At 43.1% G+C, this 22,761-nt stretch overlaps 1 protein-coding gene across 1 annotated transcript in view; it reads left to right on the forward strand.

Moving 5' to 3' along the window:
• The window catches only part of Kif26b (kinesin family member 26B), a 395,922-nt gene that overhangs the window by 325,473 nt on the left and 47,688 nt on the right, over positions 1-22,761 (forward strand). Inside the window, exons 6-9 of the mRNA XM_051186394.1 lie at positions 2,980-3,186; positions 13,113-13,206; positions 14,310-14,572; positions 17,607-17,790. Of these exons, the coding sequence (XP_051042351.1) occupies positions 2,980-3,186; positions 13,113-13,206; positions 14,310-14,572; positions 17,607-17,790 (748 nt within the window). The remainder of the gene's footprint in view (positions 1-2,979; positions 3,187-13,112; positions 13,207-14,309; positions 14,573-17,606; positions 17,791-22,761) is intronic.

Below are 22,761 nucleotides of genomic sequence, written 5' to 3' on the forward strand. Positions count from 1 at the left end.
TAGCATCCTTGACTTGTGTGGTTCATAGCTGGATGGGAAGAGGCGTTCACAGGAAGCCTGGGGGCCTGGTCTATCTATCAGAAGTAACTCTGTGGATACCTGCTTGTGGCATACCCCAGTGTAACTAGGACAAACCTATTCACGAGTACAGTTAAAATCAGGATATAGAGAGTGATGGGGATCAAAGGCATGCTCCAGTGGCAGATAGATAACCATAGTGGGTATTCTCCAGTACACAGTGGCTGTGGAACTTAAAAGCGCTGACCTGGTAGGATCGTAGTTATCTTGTGCTCACTATTCATATCTACAGTATCTGTCCTAGGGTCCTCTTTGTGTGACGTGGTACCCAGAAACCAGGCCACAGCATTATGTAACTTTATCATCATCATCATCGGATGCTAATAGTCTATGGAGGGTGAGAGGAAGGCAGACAAAGGGAGCAAGTTGTGGGGAGAACAGGAATCGAGTCTTCTGTACACTCTGTTACATACAGCAACTCATACAAGTCCCACAACAGTTTTAGTAGGCAGGCATTGTTACAATACAGATGGGGAAAGTCAGGTCCCAAGAAGCTTGACCGTGGGAGGCAGAAGCCGGAAGGAGAAAACATGGGGCCCTAGTAAGTCTGTGCCATCCACAGCTACAGCAACATAGGCCAAACTGTGTGTCCTTTTCAGTTTTAACTGTCCACTTGATCCAGCCTAGACTCACCCAAATAAAGAGTCTCAATTGAGTACCTTTACTAGGTTGGTCTATGAGCATGTCTGTGAGGGATTATATTATTATTAATTGATGCAGAAGGGCTTAGTCCACTGTGGGTGGTACCATCCCTAGGCAAGATGTCCTGGGTTATAGATGAAAGCTAGCTAAACACGAGCCAACAAGCGATCCAGAGAGTGAGCCAGCAGTGTTCCTCTAAGGTTCTTGCTTCCATTTCCTGCCTTCACTTCCTTCAATGGTGAACTGTGACCAGGAAGTGTAAGCCAAATAAATCCTCTCCTCCCCAAGTTGCTTTTAGGCAGAATGTTTTATTACAGCAACAGAATGAAGGTATAAATCCAACAGTGTGTGATATCCATTTCCTCCACTGTAAAATCTGGACAAGTGTGCCCATGATCTGGGTCACCACGGGGGACTAAATAAGATCATGTAGGCCTTGTATATAGCATAGCACCTCCAAATGTTAGTAAGTATTTTCTGCTTTCACATAGGAGAAGCACAGTTTTAACCATGGGAGGCCAACCACATCTTTTCATCATAACACCTGGCCTCCATTTCACACTGGAGTATGGTGACTATAAAGAGAGTATAGGCAGTGTGTGACACCAGACATCTGATGGGCCTGGTACCCTTCATACACTGAAGTTTAGTCCCCAGGCCTCAGCAAACAGGGCTGAGACCTCTCTTTACTGAATGCTATATGTATTTTTTCTGAACATTTCTGTATGTTTAAAATGTTTTATTAAAACATGGATGATGGGGGCTTTGGAGCTGCTTAGGACAGTAAAGAACTTGCCATGAAAGAAGAGTTTTTGTCCCCAGCACCCAGGTAGATTTTAGGTGGACATAGAGGTCACCTGTCATTCCAGCATATGGAAGGCAGAGATAGGGGATCCCTGGAGCAAGTAGTCTAATTGCCAAGTTCTGGGGTCAAATGATAGACCCTCCATCAACATATGTGGTAGAAAGTGATCAAGGGAGACTCTCAACATCAACCGTTGACCATGCACATATGCATATGTGCAACCACATATACTTGTACTCACTTACATGGGAACCCATATGTGTGTACATCACACACACACACACACACACACACACACACACACACACACACACACACGAAAAAATATAACCGTGCTTTGCCCCACAGCATGATAAGACTTTCGTCGGTCCAAATAGCTAGTCAGACAAAGAGGACAAGAGTTGAAAAAAATTCATCCTCAGACATTCACAATTTGCTACATTATATTACTAAAATCACCTGTCTCTGCAGCTATCTGCCCCACCTATGCATTATGTGTCCTCCATGCCTAGCACAGGGCTCAGCATATAGTAGATACTCAAAGAAAGTACCCATCATATGCTGGACTGAATAAACAACATAGTTAAAAATAATAATAATAATAATAATAGCTGAGAACAGAGCTAAATCCATCTCCCAGGACTGTAACCTCCAGATCGATGCTACCCTTCTGCTTGATTTCTGCCCAACTCAAGACTACAGAGTGGGTGGTCCGTTTCCATGACTGCCACTGTCTTCATCCATGGGGTGGTGTTGAACTGGTCATAAGCACTAGAGATGCTTATGTTCCATGACTTTGAAGGTGGGTTAACATGTACTGCCTCCCGATTCCAACGAGACACGCTATCATCCCCGGAAATGAAGTTTCTCTGTGCCCATGTAATGGGATCCCAGATAATATGTTGCAAACCAATCTTTTTTTCACACTTGCCCCTTGGAATGCATTTCAAATGCTGGCCATTAAAAACAGGCCATTTCACGGGGCTTTAATGATGACACTAATAACTGTGGATTTTTGTCTCCCAGAGCCCTGATGAGCCAAGCTGGGGAGTAAATTATGAAGCTAACTTTTATGTGCATGGTTTATTGATCTTTGAGCTTCAAGGGAAACTGCAGCAGCCCCTATAGCCTGACAGTCTAGATTAGCTTTTCATCTATGTAATTGGGCCACCAGGGCACAGTTAATTTTTAATTTATATTAATAGGAAGACAAAGAATACAGTGTGCCTTCTCTGCATTAAAGTAATGGACATATCAAAATGTCCTACCTGGCAATTATAAATAAACCATCCTTCCCCCGAACCAGTGAGGATTAGCTTACTGATTCATTGTGTATTTCACCATAATGTATCATGAGAAAGTTCATGCCTGCCGTGAATGCAGAAGACCACTCCATCGTTAAGTAGCCTTGTTGCTCTCTAAGCCTTGTTGCTGCCATATTTGTTTTTTAACAGGTGAAAGTCATGCTTCGCATCTGTTCCACCTCGGCTCGAGACACCTCTGAGTCCAGCTCTTTCCTGACGGTGGACCCACGCAAGAAGCAGATCACCTTGTGTGACCCCCTGACGTGTGGAGGTCAAAATGCCTTCCAGAAGAGAAGCAGCCAGGTTCCTCCAAAGATGTTTGCCTTTGATGCCGTCTTCCCACAAGATGCTTCTCAGGTGGGTAAAGGCCCCTCCAGGCCTACGTGGTATTGAGTAATGAGTGTGAACTGGGAAGGTGTCTTCTGGATGCTCTGATGGACAAGTTCCCTTTGTCCATATGACTCTGTTTGGAAGTCATTCTGAGCTTTCTGGAATACCCCTCTTCGACTGAGTTTCTGGTATGGGGGTTTCCTTGGGCAGAATGGGTGTGCTGGGATTTCAGCAACTTATATCTTTGGAGGGCTGAAGAGATGGCTCAGTTAGTAAAGTATTTACCATACAATCATGAGGATCCTCGTTTGAATTCCCAGTATCCATAGGACTAGTCATGCATGGTGGTACATGCTGTAGGGGAGGTAGCGAGATGGCCTCTGGGGCTCACGGGCCAGTAAGTAGTCTTGCCAAATGGATAAGTCCCAGGATCAGTGAGAGATAAAGAAAGAGAGAGAGAGAGAGAGCGCACGCATGTGCGAGAGAGAGAGAAACAGACAGAGAGACACAGAGAGACAAAGACAGAGACAGATATAGGTAGAGAGAATAGAATAGCCAACATCCTCCACACATATTCACCCCTGTACACACATATGTATGCTCACGTGCACACGTGAGCACACACACACACACAATTTTAAAATTCATGCTTGGGGAGGAGTAAAACAAGGCAGCTAACAGGAGGTCATGGGGGAAACTAAAAAGTGCTAATTACTAATCCATTAGAACTCTACTGCCTGGGTTTGGGTGGTCATGTAACAAAGGAAAATGTTTCAGAAAACGGGATTAAAGCCAGGCAATGTCTCGTACCCAGGGGGAGTGGAGAGCAGAACTATATATAGTTCCAGGGAGGAAATGATACTCAGTAAGGACACTGAGGATCAATGGAGAAAATGTGGAATTGGGAAGTTTGTGATGTCAATTAGATGTTGCTGCATGTCCAAGCTTTGGGCTCACTCCTCAATACCCAAAACAATGAACATATTCATATGTGAATAAACTATGTTAGAGATAGGTGATAGCCTCTTTTGCCTGCATGGGTACTATGGACCTATACCTTTCTGAGAAACTTCAAGTACTTCCCAAGATTTATGCAAAACTGTTCATAGCATGATAGTTAAGGCTGAAGCTGACCTGAGGATCATAGCTCCAGTTGTTACCATTCACAGCCTGTTAGTTTATGTTATATGTGATTGTAGGGGATACTGGGGTTTACACAACTCCTGTCTTCCACCAATAGGCAATAGTGCATGTAGGTGCCATGCATTGGGAAACTGAATGTTGCTTCTCAAGTTTTATCATAGGAAGATAAGGTCCTTTGTGATTAAATTTTGCAGTTTCTCTGTTCATTTCAATATTTATGTCTTACCACCCAATGGGTTCAGTAATTTAAACCTGACACTGGGGCTAATAAATGTCTTACAAATAATTTAATTAACAGGGTAAAACTTTCCCAAAGCTATTTGGGGGAGTTGTAAGGATTCCAAAGCACACCCTAAATTAAACCTGGACTATTAATGAGTTTTAGATTTATTCCAGAAAAAAAGAGGAGCCATTTTTATTGCTAGCCTTTGTTTACATTTCTCACTGGGTTCCCAGGCTCTTTCAAGATGCTCCAAGCTCTTCTTTCATAGACTTCTGAGTGTTCTGGTTTCCTCCAGTGTCTAACACTATATACATTTCTATGTAATTCTGTGCTTTTCTATTTTTTTGACATTATAAATAGCATTTATGTATTTCTTATATTTTTGATTGTGAGGCTAGCCTTAAATGGCTGAGCCATCTCTCCAGCCCAACATTTCTTTCTTTCTTTTATTTTTTTTAATTTAAATTAGAAACAAGCATGTTTTACATGTCAATCCCAGTTCCCACAGCCTCCCATCCTTCCCTGTTCCCCCCACCAACCCTGATTCCATACCCTTTTTGCTTCCCAGGAAAGGTGAGGCCTTCCATGGGGAGCCTTCAAAGTCTGTCATATCATTTGGGGCAGGGCCTAGGCCCTCCCCTATGTTTCTAGGCTGAGAGAGTATCCCTCTATGTGGAAAGAGCTCCCAAAGTCCATTCATACACTAAGGATAAATACTGATCCACTACCAGAGGTCCCATAGACTTCCCAGTCCTTCTAACACCCAGTCCTTCTAACACAGGGAGGTCCTATGCTGGTTTCCCATGAGCTTCCCCTTGTTCAGGTCAGCTGATTCTGTAGGTTTCTCCAGCCTGGTCGTGACCCCTTTGCTCATCACTCCTCCCTCTCTGCAACTGGATTCCAGGAGTTCAGCTCAGTGGGTTTAGCTGTGGGTGTCTGCTTCTGCTTCCATCAGCTACTAGATGAAGGTTCTAGGATTACATATAAGGTAGTCATCAATCTCATTACTGGGGAAGAGCATTTGAGGTAGCCTCTCCACTATAGCTTAGATTGTTAGTTGGGATCATCCTTGTAGATCTCTGAACATTTCCCTAGTGCCAGATTTCTCTTAAAAACTATAATGGCTCCCTCTATTTCTTGCCCTCCTCTATTTTTTCCCTGACTCAATCTTCCTGCTCTCTCATGTCCACCTCTCCCATCCTCTTCCTCTTGGCTCCCTCTCTACTCCCCCCATGCTCCCAATTTGCTTGGGAGATCTTGTCCCTTTCCCCTTCTTAGGGTCCTTCTTGTTTCCAAGCTTTTCTGGATGTGTGGATTGTAAGCTGCTAATCCTTTGCTCTATGTCTAAAATCCATATATGATCGAGTACATAACATGTTTGTCTTTTTCTGACTGGGTTACCTGACTCAGGATGGTTTCTTCTAGTTCCATCCATTTACCTGCGAATTTCAAGATTCCATCCCCCCCCCACTGCTGAGTAGTACTCCATTGTGTAAATGTACCCCATTTTCTCCATCTATTCTTCAGTTGAGGGGCATTTAGGTTGCTTCCAGGTCTTGGCTATTACAAATAATGCTGCTATGAACATAGTTCAACAGATGCCCTTGTTGTATCAATGTGCATCTTTTGGGTATATGCCTAAAGAGTGGAATTACTGGATTTTGAGGGAGATTGATTCCCATTTTCCTAAGGAACCTGATTTCCAAGTTGGCTGTACAAGTTTGCACTCCCACCAGCAGTGGAGGAGAGTTGCCCTTTCTCCACATCCTTTCCAGCATAAACTGTCTTTAGTGTTTTTTATTTTAGCTATTCTGACAGGAGTAAGATGTTATCTCAGAGTAGTTTTGATTTGCATTTCCCTGATGGCTACGGATGCTGATCACTTTCTTAAGTGTCTTTTAGCCATTTTAGATTCCTCTATTGAGAGTTCTCTGTTTAGTTATGGATCCCAGTTTTTAATTGGATTATTTGGTATTTTGGTATCTAGCTTCTTGAGTTTTTGTGTATTTTGGAGATCAGCCTTCTGTCAGATGTGGGGTTAGTGAGTATCTTTTTCCATTCTGTGGGCTGCTGTTTTGTTTTGTTGACTATGTCCTTTGCCTTACAGAAGCTTTTCAATGTCAGGGGTCACATTTATTAATTGTTGATCTCAGTGTCTGTGCTACTGGTGTTTGGTTCAGGAAGCAGTCTCCTGTACCAATTCTTTCAAGGGTACCTCCCACTTTTTCTTCTAAGAGATTCAGTGCAGCTGGATTTATGTTGAGGTCTTTGATCCATTTGAACTTAAGTTAGTGCATGTTGATAAATATGGATCCATCTGCAGTCTTCTACACATCAGCATCCAAATGCCTGAACCATTTGTTGAAAATGCTTTCTTTTTTCAGTTGTATCATTTTAGCTTCTTTATCTAAAATCAGGTGTTTGTAGGTGTGTGGGTTAATATCAGGGTTTTCAATCTGATTCCATTGGTCTACCTGTCTATTTTTATGCCAATTCCAAGCTGTTTTCAGGACTACAGCTCTATAATAGAGCTTGAAGTCGGGGATGGTGATGTCTCTGAAAGTTCCTTTATTGTACAGGGTTGTTTCGGCTATCTTGGGTCTTTTCTTTTTCTATATAAAGTTCAGTATTGTTGTTTCAAGATCTGTGAAGAATTGTGCTGGGACTTTGATTGGTATTGCATTGAATCTGTAGAGTGCTTTAGGCAAGATTGCCATTTTTACTATGTTGATCCTATTTATCCAAGAGCATGGGAGATCTTTCCATTTTCTGGTATCTTTTTTAATGTCTTTCTTTAAAGACTCAAAGTTCTTGCTATACAAGAACTTGAGTTAGCATTACCCCAAGATATTTTATGTTGTTTGTGGCCATCATAAAAGGTGATGTTTCTCTGATTTCTTCCTCGGCCCCTTTATTGTCTGTATATATTAGGGCTACTGATTTTTTTGAGTTAATCTTGTATCCTGCCACTTTGCTGAAGGTGTTTATCAGCTGTAGGAGTTCCCTGATAGAGTTTTTTTGGGTCACTTATATAAACTATCATATCATCTGCAAATAGTGAAAGTCTGACTTCTTCCTTTCCAATTTGTATCCCCTGGATCTCCTTTTGTTTTCTTATTGCTCTAGCTAGAACTTCAAGTACACTATTGAAGATATGTGGAGAGAGTGGGCAGCCTTGTCCTGTTCCTGATTTCAGAGGAATCACATTGAGTTTCTCTCCATTTAGTTTGATGTTGGCTGTTGGTTTGCTGTATATTGCTTTTATTATGTTTAGGTATGTTCCTGTTATCCCTGACCTCTCCAAGACTTTTATCATGAAGGGGTGTTGGATTTTGACAAAGGCTTTTTCGGCATCTAGTGAGATGATCATGTGGTATTTCTTTTTCAGCTTGTTTATATGGTGAATTTCACTGATGAATTTTCATATGTTGAACCATCCCTGCATCCCTGGGATGAAGCCTACTTGGTCATGGTGGATGATTTCTCTGATGTGTTCTTGGATTCATTTTGCCAGTATTTTATTGAATATTTTTACATCAATGTTCATAGGGATATTTATCTGTAGTTCTCTTTCTTAGTTGTGTCTTTGTGTGACTTCTGGTATCAAGGAAATTGTAGCCTCATAAAGAGTTTGGCAATGACCCTTCTGCTTCTATTGTGTGGAACACTTTGGGGAGTATTGGTATTGGCTGTTCTTTGAATTTCTGGTGGAATTCTGTCCTGAAACCATCTGCCCCTGGGCGTTTGTTTGTTTGTTTGTTTGTTTGTTTGTTTGGGAGGCATTTGCTGCTATTTCATTAAGGGTTATAGGTCAATTAAAATTGCTTATCTGTTCTTGATTTAATTTTGGTAAGTGATATCTATCCAGAAAATTGTCCATTTCCATTAAATTTTTAAATTTTTGAATTTTGTGTAGTACAGGTTTTCTAAGTATGACCTGAAGATTCTCTGGATTTCCTCAGTGTTCACTGTTATGTCCCCCCTTTTCATTAATTTAATGTTCTCTCTCTGTCTTGTTGATTTTTCTTGAAGAACCAACTCTTTGTTACATTGATTCTTTGTATTGTTTTACTAGTTTCTACCTTATTGATTTTGGCCCACAAATTATTATTTCCTGGTATCTACTTCTCCAGGATATGTTTGCTTCGTTTTGTTCTAGAGGTTTCAGTTGTGTTATTAATTCTCTAATGTGACTATTCTCCAGTTTCTTCATGTGGGCACTTAGTGCTATGAACTTTCCTTGTAGCACTGCTTTCAAAGTGTCCCATAAGTTTGGGTATGTTGAATTTTCATTCTCATTGAATTCTAGGACGTCTTTAATTTCTTTCTTTATTTCTTCCTTGACCCAGGAATGGTACAGTTGTAGGGTTTCTGTAATTTGTGGTGTTGTTGAGTTCTACCTTTAAAGCATGGTGGTCTGATAAGATATAGGGGGTTATTTCAATTTTTTTGTACCTATTAAAGTTTTCTATATTGCCAAGTATGTGGTCAAATTTAGAGAAGGTTCCATGTAGTGCTGAGGAGATATATTCTTTTGTGTTTAGATGGAATGTTCTATAAATGTCTGTTAAACCAATTGGGTCATAACCTGTTAGTTTCTTTGTTTCTTTGTTAAGGTTCTGTCTAGTTAAGGACCTGTCTAGTATTGAGAGTAGGGTGTTGAAATCTCCCACTATAAGTGTGTGAGGTATTATGTGCCTTATGTGAGGTATTACTAAAACTATTTGAGTTTTAGTAATGTTTCTTTTTACAAACGTGGGCGCCTTTGTCTTTGGGGCATAGATGTTCAGAACTGAGACTTCATCTTGATGGATTTCTCCTATGATGAATAAGAAATGACCTTCTTCATCTCTTTTGATTAATTTTAGTTTAAAGTCTAATTTGTTAGATATTAGGATTGCTATACCAGCTTGTTTCTTGGGTTCATTTGATTGGAAAATCTTTTCCCAACCCTGAACTCTAAGATAATGTCTGTCTTTGAAGTTGAGATGTGTTTCTTGTATGCAGCAGAAGGATGGATTCTGTTTTCGTATCCATTCTGTTAGCCTATGTCTTTTTTTATAGGCAAGTTAAAACCATTAATATTGAGGGGTATTAATGACAATTGATTGTTAATTCTTGTTTGTTTTGGATTTGTTGGTGGTGGTGGTATTGAGTGTGGATCCCCCCCCATTTTTCTGTTGGTTAAGTGGGATATTTCTGTTGGTGTAATTGACTTCCTTGGGTTGGAGTTTTCCAGAACTTTCTGTAGAGCTGGATTAGTGGATATGTATTGTTTTAATCCAGTTTTGTCATGGAATATCTTGGTTTCTCCATCCACAGTGATTGAAAGATTTGCTGAGTATAGCAGTCTGGGCTGGCATCCATGATCTCTTAGTGTTGGTAGAATATCTATCCAGTACCTTCTGGCCTTCAGAGTTTCCATGAAGAAGTCAGGTGTAATTCTGATAGGTTTGCCTTTATATGTTACTTGGCCTTTTTCCTTTGCTGTGCTTAATATTCTTTCTTTATTCTGTATGTTTGGTGTTTTGATTATTATGTTGCCAGAGGACTTTTATTTGTGATCGTTTATCATTTGCCTAGCTCTTCTATTTCCAGCATGCTCTCTGTTTTGTTTTGTTTTTGTTTTTTGTTTTTTTGTTTGTTTTGTTTTTTGTCTCTATTTCAGCTTTCAAGCCTTGCACTGTTTGAATTGTTTCTTGCAATTTTTTTCCTTCATTTCTTGAATTTTTTGTTTGTTTGTTTTTTTCTTCCATAATTCCTTAAGGAATTTTCTCATTACCTCTTTGAGGGTCTCTATCATTATCACAAAGTTGTTTTTAGGGTCATTCTCTTCTGCTTCATCTGTGTTAGGATGTTCAGGTCTTTCTGGTGTGGAGCCCTTAAATTCTGGTGGCATCATATTGATTTTGCTGTTGTTGACTGTGTTCTTATACTGTGGTCTCCCCTTCTCCTGGTGGATGCAGGACCAAGGTTCTTTTCTGGAGAATGCAAGCAGGTCTAATAATCCAAAAGCTCTCCTCTTCCATTGGGTGGTAGCAGGACTCCTCCTATGGGTGAAGGTGGGACCAGGATGCTGGAAGACTCTGATGGGCTCCCCCATGTGTGCTGTATGCAAAGTCCCCAGTCCTCAGGAGGCTCTGAGCAGGGCCCCAGGAGGTAGGCCAGAAACAGGCCCAAGCTTACCTCCTACTGTGGTTGGGGGTGGGACCAGGTCTGCCCAGCATGCAGTCCTCAGTCCTTGGTAATTCTGTGCTTTTCAAGAATTTCCATGCGCATTAAGCCGTGGACTCTCCCTTGAATTATTTTGGGTAAAAGGGGGCATTTTTAATTTTTTTCACACTACAGACAAAGAAAATGAGGCTCCTCCAGTTAGCCTTATCATCTCTGTTCTTGTCCTCAGCGGACATCCTCCCCAGATCCCACCACCTCCCCATTGTCTGTGCTCATCTTGCCCAGGACAGCAGTCTCCGACCTGTCAGCATTTTAGCCACTGCTTCCTGGCAGTGTGTGAGTGGGCAAGTCATTCAGCCCTCTGGGTCTCAGCGTCCTTATATTCTAAATATGTATGCCTCAATTGGCAGTTATGACAGCAGGTTCTCTATCGATGTTGTCTATCTTTATTATTGTGCCAACATGAGTGCTAATCTGACACCACTGGCTGTAGCCAGCTCAATCCCACAGGCTCATCACCCCTCAAGCCTCAAGGCACAAAATGGGTAAGTACACAGAGTAGCTTTGTCTGGGCCACTGTTCTTGCATCTGTATTGTCTCACACTGTCCAGCAGGCTAGCCAGGTTTGTAGACATGGCAGTGCCCAGGGCCTGTAAATGCTGGCTTAGAATGGAGGCACTATCATTTTCAATGTATTCTACCGGCCCAGATTCAAGGGCCAAACTCAGGTCCTTCTGGTATAGCTGCTGTCACTGTGGTGACCCCTGGCTTCCATGAACTCTTTCTTCCTCCTCTAAGAACATCATCTCCTTGGCACTGAGTAACGATAAGGCTGGTCCTGTTCCCTCTTGCCATTAGGAGTCATCCTTGATACCCTCAAGCAGCTTTGGCAACATGGCTACTCATTGTTGCTATAAACTTCTGCTGGATCTGACTTAGAGGTAGGTGGGGAGGACTCAGATCTGTGGGTGAGCAAGGCCTGGGCAGAACTGTCTCTGCCATAGCCTGCCATAGCTCAGGGAGGCTTTCTGCTTCTATGGGCCTGCGGGAAAGGACAGCAGGAAGTTTCCATGGGTCACTGTCATCCCTTAACAATCCAACATGGGCAAATCTCTCCTCATTCTCTTTTCTGTGAGCAGTTAGGTGGAAGTCCTACAAAGGAGTGTGTGGACCACCCTACACCCCATGAGGCCATGCCTGTGTCTCTACTGTCCCTTGGCCTCTGTACTGGTGATTCCAATGTCAGTTTGTTCCACACATAACCCAAATTCTCCTTGGTGACTTAATGCTCTCAGGGTTCATATTGCATCTGGCAGAGGTGACTGGCAGTCTCCCAACCGCCACCTCCTTCCATTCCTAAAGGCAGGCTGCCAGGCAGTGGCTTCTCCCTGCTCTTGCAGAGACAACTCTGGTCAATTCCAGAAAACTTCTAGTGCTTAAGTCTCAACTTTACTGTAGTATCGGCTCTTGTTGTCTCAGTTCTGGGAGTTGTATAAGACCTCATGGTCCTCAAATAGCCCCATCCTTCCATCCCCTTGGCTGAGGGGCCCCCTGAAGAGCTGCTGAGGAGACCACCCCTGAACAGTTGACAATTGTTGGGAGAGTGGTTTTTCCATTTCAGTTTGGGAGAGGAAATTGATTTCCAGATACTTAGATTCATTGTGCAGCTGCACCACGGAGCTGAATAACTACATTCATGACCCAGCCTGCTGCTTTTCAGATTCCCACTGGGAGGCACATTGCTCTGATGGCTGCAGAGTCCCAGCATTTGATGGCTCTTAGGGCCTCTGTGAGCTCTGACACCAGCAACAAGACATGGAAAACAACTCTGTCCTCCTGCTGCTGTGAAAGTCTCAGATGCTAACTAGAGATTTTCTGGATCTCGGAGGTGGTCCACAAATGTGATTGTATACCTTTAGTTTGCAGTGTTAATGGAGAGAGGCAAAGAAGGGATGGAGAGCCTGGTATCTGTGTAAAGATTGTAATGATCACACTGAATGAAGATTGAGGCACACTCAGCTAAAGAATGCTGCAAATAACTCACTGGTGTGTGGCAGTTGATGCTGTTTACACTGAGTGCACAGATAGGAAAAGGGGTTTTCAAAAGTGGGACGTGAACAAATAAAGAAGGGATGGAGAGAAAGCAGACCCGTGCCTAGAAGCTCTCGATTCTGTTAGAACTAAGATGTCCTCAGGGTTCCTTTCCTGAAATAGCAATCATGTTTTTCCCGTTAGTATGATTAGGTTATTTCAGAAACATGGTGTGTGTGCGCGCGCGTGCGTGCGCGCATACGCGAATTCATGTAGAAGGCCAATAGAGAATTGAGCGTCTTTCCCAGGAGGTTGGAATTAGGATCCACAACCCATCCTGTTCTGGTCATTTACCACCGGTGCCGCCTCCTGTGTCTTCCAGGCTGAAGTGTGTGCTGGAACGGTGGCCGAGGTAATCCAGTCTGTGGTGAATGGAGCAGATGGCTGTGTGTTCTGTTTCGGCCATGCCAAGCTGGGTGAGTAAAAACTCAACTTCTTGTGCTGCTCACTAGGATTCTTGTCACCTCATCTGTGTTTCAGTACTGATTCTGGAATCCTCAATGAAAGGAAGGGCTAAGTTCCCTTTTGGTGTCAAACTGAATAATAATGAAGAATCAGGCCTGGTTTTGAAAGAAGTGTCTGTCCTAAGTGGACACCCATTCATGTGGGACAGCTTCAAGTCTAAGAGGGGGAACAACCGAGTAGCAAAGTGTTCCTACTTGGTGTAGGTCATAGTCCCTCCCAGGAGACAGCAGGGACAGGGCCTGTCTGGGGAGCAGAGTTAGGTGTGTGGGACTAACCGAGGAATCTCCAAGCAGAGCCACACACAGGAGAAACAAAGCTGTCCTTGCCTCCAACAGCCTGCTCTGTGAGGAACCCTCCCGTCTGCGCATATGGGAAAGGAGCCCAGCATGTGATTGCTCTATACCTTCTAGCCTGTCCCAACCTATGGTCATCTCTTCCTCCCAGACCTTGTCTGACATGCACAGCAAGTTGGCTATTTGGGAAGCTCAAAACAGTGCTCCTCGGTAGAAGGTTCATCCCAGAGTCCTTGCAGAGGACACAGAGGCCCACCCCCTGCGATCAGAGCGCCTGTTACACCCCACACCCACTCTTTCCTTCACTTCTTGATCACAGATCAAAGCAGGGGTCCTGATTTTAATGGAATTTGCTCACACTTTTAAAAACATTGCACAGCATTTAACTTGAGAGAGGATAAAAAGCAGGCGTGTGTGGATTTAATCTGTGGGGTGGCTATAAAAAGGATTGTAATGGTGATAGAAAGCCCCAGCTTCCTACTTCATGTAGAACAATACAGAAACAGACAGGCTGTGATGTCTGAGGTCCTCCTTGTGATTGCATCTTGTCGTTTGTTTGGACTCTCACATTTTCTTATAGTTGTTTCATCACCACCACTACAAGGAAATGCTTGCTATTTCTGGTCTTTACATTCTTTTGCTTGCCTTCACCCCAATCCCCCACATTTTTCCTTTTGCGTCCTCGGCATCTGTTTTTTGAGGCTGTAGAGAGTAATGTCTGGCCTCTCCAACTGTGTTTCTTTCTTTCCCTGCTCCCACAGGAAAATCCTACACCATGATTGGAAGGGATGACTCTATGCAGAACCTGGGCATCATCCCATGTGCTATTTCTTGGCTGTTCAAGCTCATCAATGAGCGTAAAGAGAAGACTGGGGCTCGATTCTCAGTCCGCATCTCAGCTGTCGAGGTGTGGGGGAAAGAGGAGAACCTTCGAGACCTGCTGTCTGAGGTGGCCACAGGCAGCCTACAGGATGGACAATCCCCAGGCGTGTACCTCTGTGAGGACCCCATCTGTGGCACACAGGTGACTGCTTTGGAGGCTTGGCTTCAGTGGGGTGTGACTCATCTCTCCTTTGGAGGATGGGGCATCTCGGCTCTGGAATCATTTACCATGTAAACTGGGAAAGGCTTATGAGTGTTTACTTTAAAGTGGACTGGAACTTTATGGCCTGCAGCTGTAGGGCCATCTGCTTACCCAACCTAAATATTTACACCTTGAATCTAATAGACAATGAGCAGGGACTACAATTGTCATAGCATTTGGGTGAAATCGAATCCACTTTCTTGACGCCTTTCAAGAAAGGGGGGGGGGAAGTACAATCTTTCTTTTGTTTAACAACAAACTGAAATATTTACTGCTCTGCACAAATAGCTGCAACCATTCCTGGGGCTGTTTATGGCTCCATAAACTGTGTTTCTGGCACAGCCTTACAACCGGATTAGCAGTGTTGTGGGAAAACTAATAACCGATTTCTAATTAGAACCGTGATATAATTGCTAGAACCATGGAAGCCAAGAGAAGCTCTTGTTTGCCTTTTCAGGAAGTCAGGCCTGTTATGAGAGCTCATCCTTTTGCTGTGTAACACAGGGATGACTTGGAGGGCTCCCCTGCTCAATTCTGCCAGGCTGCCGCAGTAGGCTTCCCAAATGTCTCCTATTTCTGAAAGGTGTCTCTTTGATAAGTACCCACCTCCTACCAGCTGGCTCATTTCTGTGGGCAAGGATGCCCAAGAACCAGTATTACACCCATCTCTCCAAGCTTGGTGCTGCTCAGCCTCTGCTAGGGGTACTGAGAACCTTCTAGTATCCTTTAGAAATCTCTGGAGTGTGCATCAGAGCTGCCTGGAGGCCTTGTGGAAACTTAGACTGTGCTCCTCCTCAAGAGTGTCTGATTCTATTTGGGGTAAAGCTCATTGGCCCTTGATTGCATTTCTAACACGTTCCCATAGGATCCAGGGAACTGTTACTCTGAAAATAGCATATGTGCAGATGCTGTTGCATAGCCTCCATGATGGAAGCAAGAGTGCCCTGGCCACTGTTCCTGCTGCAAGCTTGATGGCACTCAAACATATGTTAACTTAGATTCATTTGTGAGTCTACTAACATGTATTAACTTAGATTCATTTGTGAGTCTTAAGTAGAGATCTGTTTAATGGAAAGTAAATAGGATGAAGAAAGTAATGGCCTCTTCAAGCGCTCCTTTAAATGTTTTTAATTCTTTAGTTTAAGTCAGATAGTAAGTTCAAAAGCATGTACCCAGTTAAAATCCCTTCAAAGTTCAAGGATTTTAAAGATGGTCTTAGCTTGCAATTCCTGCCTGTACCAAATATTGCTTCTCACAGTTTGAAATTATAGGTATGGTTAAAATCAGAGTAGAAAATTGTCATAATTTGTACCAACCCAAAGACATGTCGCAAATCAGTTCCTTGAAAAATCAAAGCTAAGTGAGGCATGCACCTGCTATGACAGCATTGGGATCGCTATAGAGAGAAGATGGAGAGTTTGAGGGAGAGCAAGAACTTGTCTCAACTAAACCAAAAAGTAGATTGCCTTTTCTACCACACAAGGGAGTTCTGGGATTCAGATCTAGGGTTTTCCCAAGATTCAGACACAGTGCCTACTGTCATGAGTTTGCCTTGAGCATAAATTCAGGAGCTAAAACAAAACCAGGTGTCTCTTAAATACAGATAAGCCCTTCAAATGCTTAGGTGTTTCTACATGCCTTTTCTACATTGTCCCAGTGCTATGATTAAATACCCTGACAAAAGCAACTTGACAGAGAAAGTCTTTTTCATGATTTTCAGTTGAAGGGACAGACCACCACCAAGGCAGCAGGAGCAGCTGGTCACATCGTATTCACAGTCAGGAAGCAAGAGCAAGTAAATGCATGCTGCTGTTGATCTCTGTTTCTCCACTTACACAACCTAGGATCCCAGCCAGGGAATGGTGCCACCCTCAGTTGTGTGTTTAAGATAACCCTAACAGTCATCCCCAGCGCCCATCTCCTGAGTGAGTCTAGATTGGGTCAAATGGACAGTTATCACTAATCATCATAATGCCTTCTTGTTCATGGCTACCATAGTAAATGTGACCTCAAATTAGCTTTTGTTAAATAGATGAGAGATCAGCAATGGACATTAGGCAAGTCTCTTTCTTGTCAGATATAAAATCACATTTCACTGCACCTGTCTCCGATCTCTAAGGTCAAGACCTAGTCACATCTCTCATGTTAGTAGAGCCTAGGATGTCAGTTCATGAAGATGGGCATGTGCAACCACTAACTCCCAATACAGCCACTTGCTAGCTGTAAAATAACTGAAAACAAGTTTTACCCAACAAATGTGGCCAATATTAATTTCAAGAGGGGAACCAACTAAGCTGAGCTGCCTCTGTCCCTTAAAGTGCTAACCACAAAAGCAAGAGGATTAGTGTTTAGATCCCCAGATCCCATGTAAATGCTGGGTGGGTGTGACAGCCTGTCTGTAATTCCAGCCTCTAAAGTGGTTCTTAACCTTCCTAATACTGCAACCTTTTAATACAGTTCCTCATGTTGTGGTGACCCCAACCATAAAATTATTTCATTGCCACTCTTTAACTACAATTTCCCTACTGTTATGAATCATGATGTAAATATCTTTGTTTTCCGATGGTCTCAGATGACCCCTGTGAAAGGGTCATTCAGCCAAGGGGTTGAGACCCACTGCTTTAAAGCAAGACAGAGGATCTGCAGAGCACGCTGGCCATGAGACTCTTAATAGCTGGAATTCTGGGATCAAATGAGACACCCTGCCACAATGAACAATCAAGGATAATTCCCAGTGTCAGCCTCAGGCTTCTTCATGCAGAAAAGTATGCCTACATACATGCAAACATGCATACATACACATGCATACCACACAAACATGAAAATGGAAAAAGGAAACAATGTCTATGCTGAGAATGGCCCATGTACATAGGACATGGTTTCAGAAGGACATCTGGTCTTCCAGACTGGACTAGCCTTATCCCCCAGGCAGTAGGGAAGCCTGAAGGTTCAGCTCTTGCTTTCTGTCTTCCAGTTGCAGAACCAGAGTGAGCTGCGGGCCCCCACTGCAGAGAAAGCTGCCTTCTTCCTGGATGCTGCCATTGCCTCGAGACGAAGCAACCAACAGGACTGTGATGAGGATGACCACCGTAACTCCCACATGCTCTTCACCCTGCACATCTACCAGTACCGGATGGAGAAGAGTGGGAAGGGTGGAAGTAAGTCCATCTTATCTGGCTCCATCACTAGCTCTGGCCAGGCAGGACCCCTCACCTGAGCAGAGGATGTGGCACCCACTTGTAGCTCAGTGGTCAATTCAAGATAATTGTAGATTCTAGGCTCAAGTTCACTTTTGAGTTGTACAGAGGCAAATGATTACTTTTGACAATAATAATTTACAGATGACATTGCCTTAAATGTGTGAAAAAATGAATTAAAAAAGAAAAACAGCTGTTGAATGTTTCTGCTCATACATCTTATAGGGATCACCACTTGTATTAATCAGGGTTCCCTAGAATAACAGAATTTATTGAATGAATGAATACACACACACACACACACACACACACACACGCGCGCGCGCGCGCGCATACATTCACACTCATGCACGCACATGCGCGTATTGGGGGAGGGGATTTATAGAACAGAATGACTTACAGGCTATGGCCCAGCTAATACAACAATGGCAGCCTCTGAAGGAAGGTCGAAAAATCCAGTAGTTGCTTAGTTCATGAGACTAGATGTCTCAGCTGGTCTAATGCTGGAGTCCTGAAGAAGTAGGCTCTAATGCCAGTGAAGGAATGGACTTGCTAGCAAGGTGAGAGCAACCAGGCAAAGAGCAAAAACTTCCTTCTTCCATGTCCTTATCTAGGCTCATAGCAGAAGACGTGGCTCAGATTAGATCTGGATTAAACATCGGCATTATAGGTTTATCTTCCTACCTCAAAGATCCAACTTAGAAATAGATCTTCCCACTTCAAATTAAGCAGAAATCCCTCACAGGTGTGCTCTCTGTTTTGGGGTTAATTCAGATGTAGTCCCATTGACAATGAGGAATAGCCATCATACCACCAAAAACAATAGTGAACCACTAGAGCACCTCCCAGTATGGAATCCATCATTATGTTAGGCTAGGGAGTAATAGACATGTTTTTAAATAGTTTATAAATTAGACTTTGAAAGAATTGCCAGGTGTGGACTGTTTCCTTCTGTGTTGCCTGTCTGTAAAAAATGCATTGTATAAATGCAGGCATAGTACTTGCTCTTTGAGAGAGCCACAATGCCAGGCTCCCAGCTCTGTGGTTCATAGTTCTAACCTGGATTTTGTCAAAAAAAAAAAAAAAAAAAAAAAAATCTAGGACTGGACCTGAAGCAATTATCCATCTTTGTCAGCATTGTACATCCCAGGCCCACCAGAGTTGGCTACCAACACTTAACTGGGTATCTCTGTATGGGAATCTTGATCCATTGGCCAAGTAGTCTGTCGACTCACTAAGCTTTCTGACAAGATATAAACCAAGACTAGGACTCCTATAACTCTCAAGAACATTTTGGTAGGGATTTCCAAGCCTAAGCAGCTGGCCTCAGAATGAGGAGTCTTCCAGGTTCAGTTGATACCCCAAGAACTCAATGTCCAGTCCAGTTGCTGTAAAACGCAAGAGGCTTTAATGAACAGGAAACATTTGCGCAAACAGGCTCCTCCAGCATGCAGGCTACAGAGAAGCCCCCTCCCCTGGACCCAGGTGTTTTTAAAGGCAAACCCACAAGCATAGAGAGGGGGTGGGACCCTCTGTCCATTGAGTACATATGTGACCCTTGGAGGCTGGATGGTCTGCTATTAGGATCAACAGACCTTAGGGCCTCAGGGTGTGCTAATTAATTTTCTCTGGGCACACTGGAGTTGCAGCTATCTCTTTGTTTCCTAAGGACTCTATTCACCACCTGTTGACTCACAGGAAAGGAGGGGCAGTGTGAATTCTTGTCATCTCAGGGCCTGGTGAGAGGAAGCTAGCAAATTCCAAGGAACAGATATTGGTTAGCTTTCCAGATCAGACCATCATTAACATTACTTTTTTGGACTTTCAATTGTACTCTAGGGTTCCTGGTGTCCTCAGCTGGAAAATCCTCTTCCCCATCTCACTGCCTCCATGGATCTGACTGACCTCTCCCACTCTGCCTGTTCCTTTAGGGTTTGTTGACTTACCTTTTGGCTTTCATTGTTCTTTTGATTTTCTGAGACAGTGTCTCATTGTCATTGAACTCACAATCCTCCTGCCTCAGCCTCCAGACCTAACTCAGTGTCTTAGGTTTGGGCTTATTGAGTAATAATTTGTATCCAGTGGAATTTATCTCTTGTGTTTTTAGATGAGTTCTGGCAAATCCCTACAGCTGTGCAACCAGGAGAATTTAAGGTGATATCAGTGGCCTGGAAAAGTTCTCTTTGCCCTTTGTAATCAGTCCCTACCCCCACCTTTGGTTCCTGACAAGCACTGATCTGTTTTTGTCTGTAATTGCCCTTTACCCAGAGTAGTGTGTGAATCAATCTTGAGGCCCAAACAGGTCCCTTCGCACCTCAAGTCTTTCATTTAGCACAATGCACTTGAGATTTGCTTCTCTTGCTTGTTCACTTATTTTCCTTGTTCTTTGCTCATTTGTTTTGATTGGCCCTAGAGACATGCTTCCCATCTCCTCCATGGATGGGAATGAATGAAAATAGCTGGGGCTCCACTCACCAAGGTCACTTGTGTAGATCTGGAAAGCAGATGGAGAATTCCCCAGTGATCTAGAGACCCTGGCTGTCACTTATCACTCTGGATGCCCCCTGGGAAGGGTACCATTAACCTAAGACCAGATCTTTGGACAGCCTGCGATTGTGAGGGTTTGACTGGGAAATAGCAGGACATGTTGAATGGGAATCTTTTAAAGGACATTAATTCTCAAAGGGAGTTCACACCATGTCAAGCACTTCCATTTAGCATAACATTCTTGAGGCTTTAAACAGGAATTAGGACATGGAGAGGGAGATCCTGAGCATAGAAATCTGCAGCTGAACTGTGTTTCTCCCAGCAGTCCCAGGAGCTGGCTATGAATCCCACCCTCGTTGCTTGTTCTGGGTAATGTCTTAGCGAGCCAATGTGAGAGTTAGAAAACTGTGTAATTTAGTCATTTAAATAGCTATCAATACCGATTAATCATCATAGCCTTCAGTGAGTTCTCATATGGTCAACAAACGAAACAACTCCCAATAGCTCTGAGTCCTGGGACAAGGGCTCCCAAAGGCACCAAGTAGAGAGGTCCAGAGGGCAGAACAATGCCCTTCTAAGTTATACACTAAGCCAGCAGCTCTCTTTTGATCTTTCACTTTTTATTTCTTGGTTTTGTTTGCAACTTAGTATGGAAGCAGTAGCAGACAATGGAAATACAGAACAATATCATTGAAGTACTTCAAACACAAAAATTTGAATTTCTGTCTCCACAACAATTTAAAAGAACATTCCCTAAAACTGAAGACTTGCTCCCAAACTGGTCTTACCAAATCCTAAGCACTTATTAAATATTTAGCATCTAACTCATCTTTTCTTTTTTAAGTTGTGCATGAAAATTGCTTTTCAATAATAAATTCAGGCAAAAGGAAGAGGCAGATGCCATCAACGCCTTCCAAACCTCTCAGGTGCTTGTCCAGTGTTGCAGCAAACTAGATGAGAGAAAGGGAGACTCCAGGTGCAAAAGGCAAACGGCAAGCCCCTCCTATCTGCCAGGGCCCCATCATCTCAAAGGTGAAGGATCAGACCCTGCCTTTAGGCTCAGCAGGATTTCAGTGGATTTGTGTGGCTAACCCCATAATGAGAAGATTTGGAGTGTTGTTTAAAATGGAAATTTTGTTTACTTATATATAAGTTATAATCCCTGTGGACTTGGCAGCCAGAACTCAATTAAGGGAAGGTTTATTAATTAGTCACCCTGCAGGGAAGCAGGAAGCAGGGCTGTTAACCAACTGGGAGAGGCTTAGCCTGATGATGGATTCAGGGGCAATCTCTGCTGCAAAAACTAAATACATAGTGTGAATATGTTTAGAGTCTTAAACCCATCAATTCATTGTATGTATACACACACACACACACACACACACACACACACACACACACACACACACACCTAGATAGGTAGATGACTTAAGCATACATTCTGTTCAAAACAGAAAAAGATTTTTTTTTTTTTAATGTATTGTTGTTTTGTAGATAGCATCAGGTTGGGCTTAAAATAGCTCCCCAGTTGCCAAGACTTCTGTAATATTAGCAGAACTGGTTCTCCCCATTCATAAGTCTTCACATAAATTTATGAGGGCTTACAGACTCCGTGCAAATTCAGCTTTGGGGAGAGGCCCCTATTGAGCCAGTGCTTCAGAGGGTCACTTCAGAGTGGTGAGCTGTAGCAGGCTTCCTTTGGGGCCACGGACCAGATCTCAAATCACAACAGAGAAACGTGTTATTAGTTATGAATGCTCAGCCTTATCTTAGTTCTCATTTTAATCTGTTTCTCATTATCTACTTTTTGCCTCAGGGCTTTTTGCCTTTCTTCCTTCCTTTCTGTTTGTCTTTCTTCCTTCCTTCCTTTCTCTCAGTATATCTTACTTTCCTGGGTCTTCATGGCTGGCTGGCTGGTGGCTACCTGGCTTCTGGACTTAGGCATGTCTCTCTCTTTTCTCCTTTGTTCTCTCTTCTGCCTAGATTTCTCCCCCTACTTATTCTCTCTACCTGCCAGCCCAGCCTGTCCCTCTCCTACCCAGCTATTGGTGGTTCAGCTTTTTATTAGACCAATCAGGTGCCTTAGGCAAGCAAGGTGAAACTAATGCAACACATCTTTACATGTTAGCAAATGCAGCAAAAACAAATGTAAACACATCTCCACAACAGTGAGCCAGTGAAGCCTGTTTTCCTTGTCCTCTTCATAAGCATGGTCGTTAAAAGCATTGTTTTATGGGCTGGTGAGATGGCTCAACAGGTAAAAGTGCTTACCACATAAACAGGATGACCTGATTTCCCTTCCCAGAAATCATGGTGGAAGGGGGAAATGATTCCACACATGCCATAGCATGTACATGCCTGTACTCATAACATGCATCATACATATACATAATACAAATAGGTAATTTTAAGGCATCTCTTTGCTGAACATCCAGTGTCTGTGGG

This window comes from Phodopus roborovskii, unplaced genomic scaffold (genome assembly GCF_943737965.1).
Source record: "Phodopus roborovskii unplaced genomic scaffold, PHOROB, whole genome shotgun sequence".
Lineage (NCBI taxonomy): Eukaryota > Metazoa > Chordata > Mammalia > Rodentia > Cricetidae > Phodopus > Phodopus roborovskii.